General features: G+C 42.7%; 1 protein-coding gene across 1 annotated transcript in view; it reads left to right on the plus strand.

The window, feature by feature from the left end:
* Nucleotides 1–16,342, plus strand: part of CNTNAP5 (contactin associated protein family member 5) — a 746,584-nt gene that overhangs the window by 514,783 nt on the left and 215,459 nt on the right. Inside the window, exon 13 of the mRNA XM_029075794.2 lies at nt 13,953–14,153. Coding sequence (XP_028931627.1) covers nt 13,953–14,153 — 201 coding nt within the window. The remainder of the gene's footprint in view (nt 1–13,952; nt 14,154–16,342) is intronic.

Consider the following 16,342-nt stretch of genomic DNA (forward strand, 5'->3'; position numbering starts at 1 on the left):
TTCCACTAATGCATCGATATCCTGCCCCAGCCAGACTCCGCATCTGCTCATGTGTGGCGTATGTGTCTTGGCCCACTGGCAGTTTAATCAGTCTGAATAATACACCCGTCCCAGGATCACCTGCTTAAATTTCAGAGGGATGATTTGATTTTCATAGGTGAAGCATTTTTCACAGGTACATTTCAGGCTGAAGAATAAAAATGAGAATTAGACAATAGAGAACCGGGGGAAAGTTTTTTCAAAGTGTTTTCCTCCCAGGGTTTAATTTGTTGTGCTGTCGGAGATGACATAGAGTTGACACAGGGCTTCCAGGTAAATGATGGGCCTTCAGGCACAGCCAGGCGGACGATCTGAATTGAGCTGCCTGTGCAGAAGGAAGCCCAGCACTCTAAAGCTGTCTCACTGGGTAAGCCGCAGACAGCATAATCTCCCACTAAATTGGCCCATTAAATAAAACTACTAAGTCATAACGCGGAGGCATTATCCTGAAATTAAAGCATTCTCACCTTTGCATTGCCTAGCAATTTAATGAGCACTTGGAAAGCTTCCTTTAAGAGCTTCATTTAGAGCTTCTAGTTTTCAGTGGACCCTACGGGATATTGGAATGCTTGGTGGTCCTATTATCCCTGCTGAACCACTGAGGGATTTCAGGGTGGTCCGTCAGTGGGGGGTGGCAATGTAGATATTCTGCTGGAGAATGATTCAGTCTTTGCCACCTATAAGAGAGGCATTTCCTCAGTGTTAGCCTCTCCCCTAATCTCGACCTCTGACGTGGCATTTCCTCCCTCCCCATATTCGAGACCATGGCTCTCCCTCCATTCCTAGCCTTCCTAAAAAACAATCTGTCTTCCTCCAATCAGGTATTCTCGATTAACTTTACAGCACCCAAAACCCTGAGAACCCATCAGGCATCTCTAGCATTTAGGATATAATCTGTACCCATTCTCATTACTAGTTATTCTACTGTACATTCAATGATCTATTTTAACCACTCCAGTGGTAGATGTGTGTATGCCCGTCACTCCAATTAGAGTAGAATAGCTTCTTCAGGGACAGGGAATGTAGCTCTTATTTTTTGCAATTCCAAGCACGTAGTACAGTAAAATGCACCAAATGGGTGCTCCATCCATCCACCGATCGATCAGTCAAAGGTATTTATTGAGTGCTTACTATAGGCAGAGTGCTATACCTAGAATTAGCAGACATGTTCCCTACCCACAACAAGCTAACAGTCTAGTGTATGACCAACCAACCATCCATCCATCTATCCATCCATCCTACTACTCCAACAATTACTGCTACTCGGAGATGAAGACTGTGGAAGTGACTCTCTCTTCCTCTGGTAGCAAAGGGCCAATTAACCTAATCCTCAAGAAACTCTTCCCTCCTCTCCATGGCTGTTTCTCCCCTCACGATGGGGCAGAGGAAAGGCCATGAGCTGCATGCTTGCTTGGTTGGCTAGTGATCTTCATATATTGGCCAAGGCCCTGGTTAAAGACAATGGCAATGAAAAATGAAAAGTCAGAGTCTTGACCAGTGATTGGGTGCTTGAGGATTCTTTCATTTCAATCAATCTGTAGAGCACTTATCGTGAGCAGAGGATTGTATGCTAATAATCCTAATAGCTATCATAATGATACTCACAACATTCAAGCTGACCATGTGCCAAGCGCCGTACTTAGTGTTGGGGTAGATGGAACATAATCAGGCTGGACACAGTCCCTCTGCTATGTGGGGCTCACAGCTTAAGTAGGAGAGAGTAGGATTTAATCTCCATTTTACAGATTAAGAAACTGAGGTCTAGAAAAGTTAAGTGATTTAGCCAAGGCCACAGAGCAGGCAAGTGGCAGAGCCGAGACCAGAACCCAGTTTCTAAGACTCCCAGGTCTGTGCTTCTTCCACTAAGCCATGCTGCTTCTCCTAAGCGCTTGAGAGAGTACAATACATGTACTGGGAGAAGCAGCATGTACTTGGGAGAAGCAGCGTGGCTCAGTGGAAAGAGCCCGGGCTTTGGAGTCAGAGGTCATGGGTTCGAATCCCGGCTCTGCCACTTGTCAGCTGTGTGACTGTGGACAAGTCACTTAACTTCCCTGGGCCTCAGTTACCTCATCTGTATAATGGAGATTAAGACTGTGAGCCCCACGTGGGACAACCTGATTCCCCTGTGTCTACCCCAGCGCTTAGAACAGTGCTCTGCACATAGTAAGTGCTTAACAAATACCAACATTATTATTATTATTATACAAGGAAGTTGGTAGACATGTTCCCTTCATTCATTCAACTGTATTTATTTATGTATGTATTTACTGTGTGCAAAGCACTGTATTGAGTGCTTGGTCGAGTACAATAAAACAACAGACATTCCCTGCCCACAACGAGCTTACAATCTGCCCACAAGGATCTTAAAGTCCAGAATGGGAGACAGTCATTAAAATAAATTACAGATATGCACATTAGCGCTGTGGGGCTGAGCTGCTGGGAGAGTACAAGACAGTAAAAATGGTCGACATGATACCTACCATCAAGAAGCTTATAGTCTAGTGGGAAGGAAAAAAAAAATCTAGGACTGCAACCTGAGTCATGCAGAATCCTGACTCTGTGAAGAAGGAGCAGGAGTGAGAAAGAGACCTAAAAGACTTAGGGCGGCTGCTTAACCTGTTCCGCTGCCACACTCTGGCTTTCGAAAATGTTATAATTAAATCTATTTTTAAAGAGGAGCTGATGGGAATTTTGAATTAGTAGTCTGCTGGGACAGCAGCTGCAATTCTGGGAATGAATAAAATTGAGACACTGAAGATCCAAGCTGCACTCCGCCAGTATCCCTGAGATATGGGACCCTCTAGATTCCTCACCAAATCAGCCATTCAGCCGGTCATCCTGCTGAGAGCTCTAACTAGAGTGCCAATTGGAACCAATCATTATTACTTCGGTATCTGTTAGAGCTTTACTTATGGGCCAAGTGCTCAGTCAGACACAAGAAAATCAGATCAGACCACAGTCCCTGCCTCAAAAGGGGCTCATAATCTAAGAAGGAGAGCTGGAATCCTAAACTCATTTAACAGTGAGACAGATGAAGCACAGAGCTGCTAAGTGACTCGTCCAAGATTACACAGTTGTGATTAGAATCTGGATCCCTTGACTCCCAGCTCTTTTAACTGGGCTACACCATCTGCCTAACCAAGGTCAACAGTTCCTTTTTCCTTGGAATTCCCCCAGGAATCCGATTACAGGAAAAAAAATGCTATTAATCAATCAATCTTTGACTCCCCAACTCTGCAAACAATTTTGCAAAATGGCACGTTGCCACTATGATTCTTCCTCCTCCGACAAGCATGTCTGATACACCACCCTATGGATGTGCAGCTGTTGCTTAGCTCATTGCTTTTTCTTTCTGATTTCTTCCTTCCTCTCTTCAGCTGCAAGAGAAAAACAGAATTTCTTACAGTGTGGATGGGGGATGGGGATTTCAATCAGTCATTTATGGAGCGCCTACTCTGTACATGGAATCACAGTCTAAATTGGGGAGAAACCGGATATTGAGTCTCCATTTCACAGATGAGGAAAATGAGGCACACAGAACTTAAGGCCCAGGCCGCACAGCAGGCAACTGTCAGAGCTGGGATTTGAACCCAGGTTCTCTGACGCCCAGGCAATTTCCACTAGGCAGGGATCATGTCTGCAAATTCTATTTCATTTGTCAAAATATCTAATTCAGTGTTCTGCCAACAGTAAACTCCTTGAGGGGAGGAATCATATCCACTTAATTTATTGCATTTCTTAGTACAGTGATCTGCACCCAAGAGACTGCATGCTCCTTGACAGCAGGCATTGGGTCTACTAAATCTACTGTACTCTTCCAAGTGTTTAGCACAGTGTCCTGCATAGAGCAAGTGCTCAACAAATACTATTGATTTATTGATTGAAAGCTATGAAGAATTAGTCAATATTTAATGCCTGCCTTTGCCTGTTCCTGGTGGTTAGAATCTGAAGCTTTCACTTAAGTCCTTGGACAAGTCCACTCAAATAGTAACCATCGAGCCCAGCAGAAGAATCTCGGTCACCCCCTCTTATTGCCAGCCTCCTGCCTGTCTGAACTACTTCTCAAATATGCTATTTTTCAAAAAAATTTCAGCCTTCTGAAAAGTGGAACACAAAAAAATCAAATAAAGATTTGCTATGTATATATATACATATATATATAAAATGTAATAAATCATTGCCAAGCTCATTATTGGGAAACCATACAGTGAAGTCAGGTGAGTAAGTGAGATGCCTTTTGACAGCTTGTTCCTAGGCATAAATGTGTGCTGATGTGTGTATACTATTTAAACTAAAGCAAATGATTATATTGTCAGTTGCTTCTAAATTGGTACTGCTTTTTCCAGGAATGTGGAAATGCTGGTATATTTGACATGGTGACAGTTAAGCTTTACTCCTTGTTAAGAGCAGGTAAGGGGCAGGAATAATGTGAATGAGTAACAGTAGAGGAAGTTACCCCAGTTAACTTCAAAGTGAGTTTGAAGTCACATGCCCAAAGAATCTTGATTCTATTTATTGCTATTGTTCTTGTCTTTCCGTTTCCCCCGATTAGACTGTAAGCCCGTCAAAGGGCAAGGACTATCTCTCTTACCGATTTGTACATTCCAAGTGCTTAGTACAGTGCTCTGCACATAGTTAAGCGCTCAATAAATACTATTGAATGAATGAATGAATGAATGAATGAATGAAAGAGTACAGCACTTTGCGTAGAGGGGTTGTTCTGACTTCTCAATGCAAGGTTCCTGTGTTATTCCCATAATTCTTAATTCTCTCCAGACTACAATAAATCAATCATATTTATTAAGTGCTTACTGTGTGCAGGGCATCACTCTAAGTGATTGGGAGAGGACAAGAGAGTTGGTAGACACGCTCCCTGCCCACGGTGAGCTTACAGTTTAGAGGCATAGTTTCTATCTGCACTGAGAACCTAGAATCCAAATTTCATCACCATTGTGAATTTGTCTAATGTGATTTGCCAGTGATGTTCAGCCACATTGCAATTCACAATGAGGAGGCAACAACATAAAATCTTCAGAGACCCCCGTGTAGATCTTGTCTAGTATTAATCTGAGAAGACACTGGGGTTGCAGGCTGACCTGCAGAATACCAAGAGAATTCAGGACCCTAACTATATTTTGGTTCTGTTATCTGTGTTAAGATTTTTAAAACATGATTATTTTCCCTAAGTATTCTGGAGATTGATGCCAATAGATAGTTTTGAACTTTAATATTACAGATAATCAAATAATAATTGTAATGATTGGTGCATCTGTTAAGCACTTACTATGTGCAAAACATTATAATAAGCGCTGGAATAGATAAAAGATAATCAGCTCCCGGATGGGGCTCACGTTCTAAGTAGGAGAGAAGACAGGCTTTGAACCCCTATTTTGCAAATGCGGGAACTGAGGTTTGGAGTTAGATGACTTGTCCAAGGTCACACAGCAGGTAAGTGGTAGAGTCTGGATTAGAACCCAGATCCTTGTAGAAGCAGCGTGGCTCAGTGGAAAGAGCACGGGCTTTGGAGTCAGGGCTTATGAGTTCGAATCCCAGCACTGCCACTTGTCGGCTGTGTGACTGTGGGCAAGTCACTTAACTTCTCCGTGCCTCATTTCCCTCATCTGTAAAATGGGGATTAAGACTGTGAGCCCCACGTGGGACAACCTGATTCCCCTATGTCTACCCCAGCGCTTAGAACAGTGCTCGGCACATAGTAAGCGCTTAACAAATACCAACATTATTATTATTATTATTATCCTCTGACTCCCAGTCCTGTTCCTTTTCTAAGTCACACTGCTTCCCCTTAATGTGACCCTTTCCAGTGATTAAACTTCAAATTCAATGAAAAGTGTTTAACTATTGCTTGAGTGTAGAAGAGAAAAATTATTCAATCTAGGGATAGAAAAATTACAATAAATATTCATCCTTAGACTTTGAAGAGAGAGAAAAAAGATACAATCTGTAGATTGACTATTGGGCCAAATCTGATTTTTCCTTCTTCTTTACTGTCCCCTTTCGTTTTCTCTTTCTTTTTATTTGTCTTTCATCACAAGCAGGTATCCCCATGGTAACTGATGGAACAGCTTACAGCATCTGTAATTGCTGTTATTAATAATCATCATCACCATAATAATAATACCAATCAGAGATAATGAGAGGAAAAAATAGGAGGGAAAATTAAATCAGTGCTCTCTATGTCAACAATTATGCAGTTGGGGAAATTAGAGAGAGAAGGATTGCTTAGGTCATGCAGAGATTAAGGACAACTGTTTCTTAAAGTATTTCTGCAGGCTTATGCCAAGAATGTCTTCAAATGATTCCATAGAATCAATCAATCAGTGGTACTTATTGAGTACTTACCATGTGCAGAACACTGTACTAATCACAACAGAGTTGGTAGAACGCTCCCTGACCACAGTGAGTTTACAGTCTAGAGGATAGAAGACAGTATTCTGCTCTGCAGAAAATTGTCTTGTCATTAATTTGAAAATTTACACTTTGTAATTCAACTCATTCTAGATATAGTCATTAGATCGAACACCTCCCATCAATCAATCTGTTGTATTTATTAAGCTTACTGTGTGCAGAGCACTGTACTGTGCCTGGTAGAGAGAAGTACCACAGAGTTGGTAGGCCAGTTTCTTGCCCATAGAAATTTATATTCTAGAAAGGGAAACAGTTATTCAAATAAATTACAAATATGTGCTGTGGAACTCAAGGTGAGGGGAATACCATCTGCTTAAGGGATATAGATCCAAGTTCTCTGCTTTATTACACAGCACTTTCACAAGCACCTAATCCAGCAATCTGCAAACAGTAAAAACGCACCTGGGAGTCAGAGGACATGGGTTCTAATCCCAGCTCTGCGACTCATCTGCTGTGAAGCCGCGAAAAAGTCATTTAATTTCTTTGGGCCTCAGTTCCTCAATTGCAAAATGATGATTCTATGTCTGTTCTCCCTCCTACTTAGACTGTGAGCAACCTGATTATCTCATATGTACCCCAGCACTTAATACAGTGCTTGACACACAGTAACCACTTAACCAATATCACAATTATATTCCATTTGCTCTAACTACTGAGGAAATAAATGTAGCAGCCAGAACCAGAAAAATGTCAAAGCATCTACACTTTTTGTAGATCTTCTGAGAACCATAAGCATCGAGGAGACAACCTATTTAAACCTTTAATGCAAGTATTTTACTAAGCATGCGCAACACTGGCTCGTCAGCGGAATAGAGTTGATAATCGGTAATGTTTCCCCCACTGCATTTCAGAATTCTCCATCCTTGCCCCAAGCCCAATAAAAAGTCATCTCACTCTGCAAAGGTTGATCTAGTTTAGGTCTACTGCCAGGGATACAGATTTTGAGGGTGCCAATAAAAAGAAGAATTATGGTGTTTCTTGAGTGTTTACTTTGTGCTAAGCACCGTACAAAGCTCTGAGGGTAATATAACATAAGCAGATTGAGAAGCAGTTTGGCCCAGTGGCAAGTGCACTGGCCTGGGATACAGGAAACCTGGGTTCTAATCCCAAGATGTGGCACGTGCATTGCTGTATGACTATGGCAAGTCACAATTCTCTATACCTCAGTTTCCACATCTGAAAGACCTGGGTAAGATACCTGTTCTCCCTCTTAGATGGGGAGCCCCATGTGTGCCAGGGGTTATGAGCCCGTTGTTGGGCAGGGATTGTCTCTATCTGTTGCCGGATTGTACATTCCAAAGGTTTAGTACAGTCCTCTGCACATAGTAAGCACTCAATAAATGCAATTGAATGAATGAATGAATGATCTTGTATCTATCCCATCAGGGCTTGGACCATAGTAAGCACTTAACAAATATTACCATTATTATTATTATCAGATCAGACATTGTCCAAACAGAAACTCTTCACCGTTGTTTAAATCAATCACTATGTATCCTCCTGCCTCACTTAAACTTAGAACAGTGCTCAGTGTTTGGAACAGTGCTTGGCACGTAGTAAGCACTTAACAAATACCATGATTATTATTAAACCCCACCTGCACACTTTGCTCCTCTAATGCTAACTTTCTCCCTGTACCTCAGTCTCGTCTATTTTGCCACCTACCTCTTGCCCTCATCTTGCCACTATTCTGGGTCACCATCCCTCCTCATATCTGACAGGCAATGACTCTCCCCCTCTTCAAAGCCTTATTGAAGGCACGTCTCCTCCAAGAGGCCTTCCCAGACTAAGCCCTCATTTCCTTTTCTCCCAGTCCCTTCTGCAGCACCCCAATTTGATCCTTTTATTCATCATCACCCCTCCCAGCCCTATAGTACTTATGTATATATCTATAATCTATTTATTTAGATTAATGTCTATCTCCCCATCTAGACTGTAAGCTCGCTGTGGGCAAGGAATGTGTCTGTTTATTGTTGTATTGTACTCTCCCTAGTGCTTAGTAGAGTGCTCTGCACACAGGAAGTGCTCAATAAATCGGTTGACTGACACAGCCCCTGTGGCACATGGGGCTCATAGTCTAAGGGCCAAGCATGGCCTAGTGGCAAGAGCACAGGCTTGGGAATCAGAGTACATGAGTTCAAGTCCCAGGTCCTCATTTGTCTGCTGTGTGACCTTGGGCAAGTAATTTAACTTCTCTGTGCCTCAGTTACCTCATCTGTGAAATAGGGATTCTGACTGTGAGCCCCACTTGGGACACCTTGTATCTACCCCAGTGCTTAAAATAGTGCTTGGCACATACTAAGTGCTTAACAAATACCATAATAATAATAATTATTATTAAGGGAGAACTCCCAAGCTGCTGTGGGGGGATGTACAGGCTGGAGGTGTAAACTATCCCCAACTCAACCTCAAAGTCTGACAACAATTAGCCTCAGGGCCCACTGCAGAAGGTACACATCCGGCTGGTCCAGACACCTGAAAGAAGATCTCACGAAGCACCAGGAAGTAGCATGGTCGCCTGTGGACCCTGGGTGTGACAGGAATTCAAGGTGTCTCTGAACTAGAGAGGATTTCTCGAGCCCTCCCAAGTTCAGATCCACAACCTCAGACCTGAGCCAGACTGTAGAGGGAAGAGGATATTGGTGATCCTGAATTTCCGGGACCTTCAGCACTCCTGGATGAAATTAAGGAACACTCTTCTCGCCTGTCACCTTCTGTAGTTGTAAGAAGGTTTAGCGGTGCCTGCAAAATGGAAAGCAGTTTTGAACACTTAATTGTTCCTTTAGATCTTCTTTATATTTCATATCTCAGAAACCTGCCAATATTTTGATTATCAAAGCTCCAATTCATCCTCAGAGTACAGAAAGCTGGATTGACGATTCTGTCAGGACCTTTGAATTGACAGATAGTTTTTCAGACAAATCTTCCCTGTTCGCTATGCTATAAACTAAATCTGATTTGAGCACCTCAGATGAATATGTGGACTGTGAATTAAAGTTCTTTGTAGACCAGCGGGAGCTGAAGGTTAGACTGCGTGTCACTTGAAAGATGATATTCCACTCTTCTTAATGATATAATTTCAGATCTTACTCAGGGTTTCCGTGCTACCAAACACTCTAATTTAGCCAAAATCTCAGTGCTGGCCAAAGTTTTGTCCTCTTTCATGCCATCAGACTTTATTTGATATGCCCAGTGACAGTTAATAAGCCTGAAAGTGAAAAGATCTCAGTTTTTAAAAATGGGTAATTTCCATTTTATCAACCATATAATGTCAATTCCTCTCCAGCTTCTCAATGAAGGTGAAACACTGACTCTTTCAGTGGTCTAGGTGACCATTTTGTGCTCTGAAATGGAAATGTACCACATGCCTAAGGACTTGGAAAGAAGTTATAATAATATTTATCGAATTGTACTGTACTTAGGAAGAATCTACCCTCAGTTATGTCAATCAATGGCATTTATTGAGCATTTACTCTGTGCAGAGCACTGTGCTGTAATCACTTGGGAAAGTACAGTAAAATAGAGTTGGTAAACCCTATCCTTGCCCACAGATAATTTACAGACAAGAGGGGGAGACAGATATTGAAATCAATTACAGAAGGGTATTTATATATGTGCTGTGGGACTTCTATACTGGTCAATACCAAAGTGCTTAAACGGTACAGACCCAAATGAAATGCAACACAGAAGGGAGGACTTAAACAGGGAAATGAGAGTTTGGATAGGAAATGCCTCTTGAGGGAGATGCAAGTTTAAGTAGGGCTTTGAAGACGGAGAGAGCAGTGGTGTGTTGGATATGAGGGCGGTAAGAAGTTCCAAGCCAGAGGGAGGATGCAGGAAAGGGTGGAGAGTGAGTTAGCTGAATTCAAGAGACAGTAGGCAGGTTGGCTTTAGAGGAGGAAAGTGTGTGACTTGGATGATAGTAGATCAGAGAGATAAGCTAGGAGGAGAGTTGTTTGAGTGTCTTAAATTCAATGTTTTCTGTAGAGATGGAAGGGTAACCATACTGGAGGCTTTTGAGGACTGGAGAGATGGACTGAGTGTGTTTTTGTTTTTTAGAAGAGTGATCTAGGCAGCAGAGCAAAGCATGGACTAGAGAGAGTAGATACAAGAGGCAGAGAGGTCAGTGAGGAAGCTGTTAGAGTAGTCAAGGCAGGTTATAATAAGTGCTTGGATCAGGTAACCTTAGTCGTCCAGTGAATTAAAATCGGAATGCACACAGAGAGGCACTGACAAATTTGTTTACTAAACCAAACCGCTGTTTGTTTAGTAACTGGAGCTAACTGCCAGAGACTCATAAACTACCAGGATCATAATTGCTGCATGAATTTCATCTTTTATCTTTCAAATGAAATTCATATCTCTGCGCCTGGGGGCACATGGATTCCCTCAGAAATTCCTATATCATTTTTAAATGGCGCTCACAGTGAATGTGTTAGGCTTTGTGTTTTCCCCACCTAAATGGGAACAGATGCATCAGGGATGGAGGCTTCCCGTTTTATGCCACGATGCATTAGATATGTCCCCTTTTATTGGCTTCCTTTGGTCTACCCCAAGGCTGTCAATTGATGGCAGAACAGGGGAGGAAAACCTGGCCTGAAGAATAGCTCCCTAACGCACCCCATAGTGGCAGATTTGGCTGGAATATTTAAATAGGGAGTGATGAAACGTCCATCTCATTGTTGTAAATGCTTTCAAGACTAATGGTGCCCGGCACATAGTAAGCGCTTGGTAATAATAATGTTGGTATTTGTTAAGTGCTTACTATGTGCTGAGCACTGTTCTAAGTGCTGAGGGAGATACAGGGTAATCAGGTTGTCCCTCGTGGGGCTCACAATCTTAATCCCCATTTTACAGATGAGGTAACTGAGGCACCTAGAAGTTAAGTGACTTGCCCAAAGTCACACAGCTGACAGGTGGTGGAGCTGGGATTAGAACCCATGACCTTTGACTCCTAAATCCATGCTCTTTCCATTGAGCCAAACTGCTTAACAAATACTATCATCACTATTATTAAAATAATCACTGTGGTATTTATTAAGCACTTTCTATATGTCAGGCACTGTTCTAAGCCCTCGGGTAGTTCCAAGATAATCAAGTTGGACACAGTCCCTGTCCCGCATGGGGCTCTCTGTCTTAATCCCCATTTTACAGATGAGGTGACAGAGAAGTAATGTGACTTGCCCAAGGTCACACATCAGACAAGTGGTGGAGCAGGAATTAGAACTCATGACCTTCCGACTCCCAGCCTGCGTTCTACCCACTATGCCATGCCTGAACTGAGGGCGGCCTAATGAATTGGATTGCCCCAACTGCCTCTCCCATAGTCTTTCCCAATCTTTGTGAGAGTCCTACAGCAGTCTTTTTTAATGAGAACAGAGAATTTAGGAAGCCAGTGCTCCCGATTTACCCCTGGCTTGCTGTCGTGCATTCCTTTGAAACTCTATAGCCTTTCCATTTTCAGATCCTTTCCTCCCTTTCCCTGTACCCCAGCCTCTTCCTTCCTTGCTTCCTGCCTTCCTGCCTTCCTCCCTCCCTCCCTCTTTCTCTCCCCCTTTTTACTCCCTTCCCAATACAGGGGCCTCCAGAATAGCATTGGTGAAATTGATTCCTTACTATCTCTACCTACCAAGTTGTCTAATTTTAGCCACAGAATTATTGGGTGCTGACCAGTTCTATTCCAAAAGATCTTGCTGAAATAATCTTTTGGAAAAATTATCATCAGTAAATCAAGAGTGAAAATAAATCCACATACTTGAATTGTATTTTTACATTTACTGGGTCATAGAGATTAGAAGTTGGACCAGAAGGCCTGTCTTCTGTGAATGATGCCTCCACTGAGTTGCTGAGTGACCTTGGATACATATCTTCTCTGAACCCCGGTTTCTCTACCTGAAAATGGAGACTGTAGTATCTGTCCCCTCCTGCAAGATGCTTCAGGCTCTGCAATTTGTAAATGTATGTGGGCATGGGTATATACTGGGAAATGGATGGGACACTTCTTTTAAAATAAAATAAAAAGAATCCCGGCAATTTATGATGACTCACTGGACAGATGCTTTTCTAAAGAAATATTGAATCAACTGAATCCTTTGCAGTCATTTCATGAGACAGAGGAAAAGATGGAATAGCAATGATTTTTCTACCCAGTCCAATGGTCCCATGGAAAGGAGTTTACAGCCTCATGTATTTGCAAAGAGGTTAATGGTTTATCTTTGACTCAGGTGGTTGAAGTCAGTAAAGCCATAGAATAGACGTTTAGAGCTGAGACTGAACCAGAGAGAGAGAGAAGAGTGTATTCTTTGCCTCAGCTCTTGTCTTCTTTGGTAGTTATCAAATGCTAACTATATGCCAAGCGCTGTGTTAAACACTGGAATAGACTGAGGATAACTGTACTGTCAAATTGTACTTCCCAAGCGCTTAGTACAGTGCTCTGCACACAGTAAGCACTCAGTAAATGCAATTGAATGAATGAATAATGAAGTGAGTTACAGTCCCTGTCTCACATGGGGTTCATAGTTTCAGTGGGAAGGAGAAGATCTAATCCTCTAATCCTCATTTTACGGATGAGGAACTTGAGGTACAGAGAGAGGTTAAATGACTTGCCCAAGGTGACACAGCCAGCAAGTGGTGGAGCCTGGATTAAAACACATGTTTCCTGACTCTGTTAATTACAATAATAATAACAATTATGATATTTGTTAAGTGCTTACTAAATTCCAGGCACGGTTCTAAGAGCTAAGGTGGATACAAGTAAATTGGGTAGGACACAGTCCATGACCCACATTTCACAATCCCCATTTTACAGAAGAGGTAATTGAGACACAAAGAGGTGAACTGACTTGCCCAAGATTACAGAGCAGACAAATGGCAGAGGGAGGATTAAAAACCATGACTTTCTGACTCCCAGGCCTATGCTTTATTTGCTACGCCATGCTGCTTCTGCAGGCTCTTTACATTGGATCATGCTGCCTCTCAAGAAAGGTATCTACTGTCATTTTAATTGCCCAAAAAAGTAGAATAGACACCCCTCCTTGTTTTGGATCCACATTCCAGTGTCTCTCAATACATGAGTCAGCCTGGTTTGAACTGAGGGTTTATTTAGTAGATACAGTTGTCCTGAAAGCTTGCTGGGTTTATTCAAATGCCCTGTGATCACAGTTTTCTTTCCTTTGCCACTTCCCACCCAGTTGCAGCAGCTGGTCTGTTTATCCAGTGAAAAAATACAGCCTGCCCTGGTGTCAATCAGTCAGTGGTATTTACTGAGCACTTACTACCGTGTGCAGAGAACTGTACTATGCGCTTGGGAGAGTATGCTATAACAGACACGTTCCCTGCCCACGATCTAGAATTTAGAGGGGAGATGGACACTAATATGAATAAATACATATGGTTTTTACATACATACAGTTTTCTCTGTAGTTGTTCAGCGACTATTGAACCTGTTTACCTTCTAAATATTCCCTTCGATTATTTTGGTTTTACAGAAGATACGATTTGGACCACCGTACAGCACAACAACACAGAGCTCACGAGAGTCCGAGGGGCTAATCCCGAGAAGCCGTACTCCATGTCCTTCAACTACAGCACCAGCATGGAACAGCTGGAGGCCCTGATAAACAGTGCAGAATACTGTGAGCAGGAGGCAACCTACCTCTGCAAAAAATCACGTCTGTTGAACACCCCAAGTAAGTGTCACTCCAGGGTCGCTCCTTGTTAGCTGTGATTGATTGCCCAGCCCGATCAGCACTGCAGATGAAGGTAGTAAACATAACATGGATTGTTTTGTTTTTTTCCTCCGGATCAATCCAGGCAGTCACGAAAATGTGTTGCAAAACCAAGGATGAGGATAAAGGTATATGCAGAAGTGTACTGGAGGGGAGAAGCAGCATGCAGTAGTGGATAAAGTATGGGCCTGGGAATCAGAAGGTCATGGGTTCTAATCCGAGATCCACCACTTGGATGCTGGGTGACCTTAGTCAAGTTACTTAACTTTTCTGTGCTTCACTTACCTTATCTGTAAAACATGGTTATTAAGAGTGTTAGCCCAATGTGTGATGGGGGCTGTGTCCAACCTGATTACCCCATTGCTTAAAACAGTGCTTTGCACATGCTAAGTGCTTAACAAGTACCATAATTATTATTATTTTTACAGATGCTTAGGTGATATGATGGTGCTGAGGAGGCAGTTTGTTAGGGGAATTATAGTGGGGGCAGATGAAAGATTGATCAAGGAAGATTTCCCATGGAAGACATAATTTTCTAATGGGAAGCAGCATGGCCTAGTGGATAGAGTATTGGCCTGGGCATCAGAAGGTCCTGGGTTCTAATCCCGGCTTCGCCACTTGTCTGCTCTGTGACCTTTGATGTCACTTCACTTTTCTGTACTTCAGTTTCCTCATCTGTAGAATGGGGATTAAGACTGTGAGCCCCATATGGGACAGGGACTGTGGCCCACCTGATTAGCTTGTATTTGCCCCAGTGCTTAGAACAGTTCTTGACACTTAGTAAGCACTTAACAAATACTACTCTTATTAGTATCCATTTTGGGAGGGGTTTTAAGATGGGGAAAGCAGTGTTATTCTGGATGTGAAGTGAGAGGGAGTTCCAGGGAGAAGAGAGGTTGTAAGCATGAGGTTATGGCAAGAGGAATGCATTAACCCAAAATGAATTTGAAACAGTAACAAGAGCTAAAATTGTCTGCTCAGTCAATCAGTGGTATTTATTGAGTGCTTTTTGAGTGTGGAACACTGAACTAAGTATGTGGGAGAGGGCACTAGAATTGGCAGACATGATTCTTGGCTTCAAGGATCTTACAATATATATATATATATGTGTTTGGGGGACAGTGGATATGGACTCAAGTGCAGAGCCGACATAGACTGAAAAAGAAAAATTGGGTGAGGAGATGATATATTAATCAGGGAGGGCTTCCTAGCAGAGATGTGATTTTAATGGAGCTTTGAACATTAATAGGCTGGCGGTCAGTTAGTCGTATTTAATGAGTGCTTACTGTGTGCAGAACACTAAACTAAGGGCTTGGGAGAGTACAATACAAAATATAACAGATACATTCCCTGTCCACAACGAGGTTATAGTCTAGAGGGGGGAGAAAGACATGAAAATAAATAAATAAATTACAAATATATACATAAGTGTTGTGGAGCTGGAAGGAGGGGGGTGAATAAAGGGAGAAAGTCAGTGCAATGCAGAAGGGAATGGGAGAAGAGGAAAAGAGGGAAGGGAAGGCCTCTTGGAGGAGATGTGACTTCAAAAGCAGCGTAGTTTAGTGGAAAGAGCCCAAGCATGGGTGTCAGAGGATGTGAATTCTAACCCTGACTCCGCCACTTGTCTGTTGTGTGACCTTGGGCAAGCCACTTAACTTCTCTGTGCCTCAGTTACCTCATCTGTAAAATGGGGATTAAAACTGGGAGCCCCACATGGGGCAAACTGATTACCTTGTACCTATTACAGCGCTTAGAACCGTTCTTGGCACATAGTAAAAGCTTAATAAATACCATAATAATAATAACTATTATTATTAATAAGGCTTTGAAGGTGGGGAGAGTAATCGTCTGTCAGATATAAGCAGGGCGAGCATCCCAGGCCAGAGGCGGGATGTGGGCAAGAAGTCAGCGGTGAGATAGACAAGACTGAGGTACAGTGAGAAGGTTGGTGTTAGAGGAGTAAAATGTGTGGACTGGTTTGTAGTAGGAGAGTAGTGAGGTGAGATGGTATTCTTTCAGATACGGCAGCAGAGGAGTTCGGGGTAACCTCCTTGGTAAAGATACAGAGAAACAGCGTGGCTCAGTGGAAAGAGCCCGGGCTTGGGAGTCAGAGGTCATGGGTTCGAATTCCGGCTCTGCCACTCGTCAGC

Source organism: Ornithorhynchus anatinus, chromosome 1 (assembly GCF_004115215.2).
Source record: "Ornithorhynchus anatinus isolate Pmale09 chromosome 1, mOrnAna1.pri.v4, whole genome shotgun sequence".
Classification (NCBI taxonomy): domain Eukaryota; kingdom Metazoa; phylum Chordata; class Mammalia; order Monotremata; family Ornithorhynchidae; genus Ornithorhynchus; species Ornithorhynchus anatinus.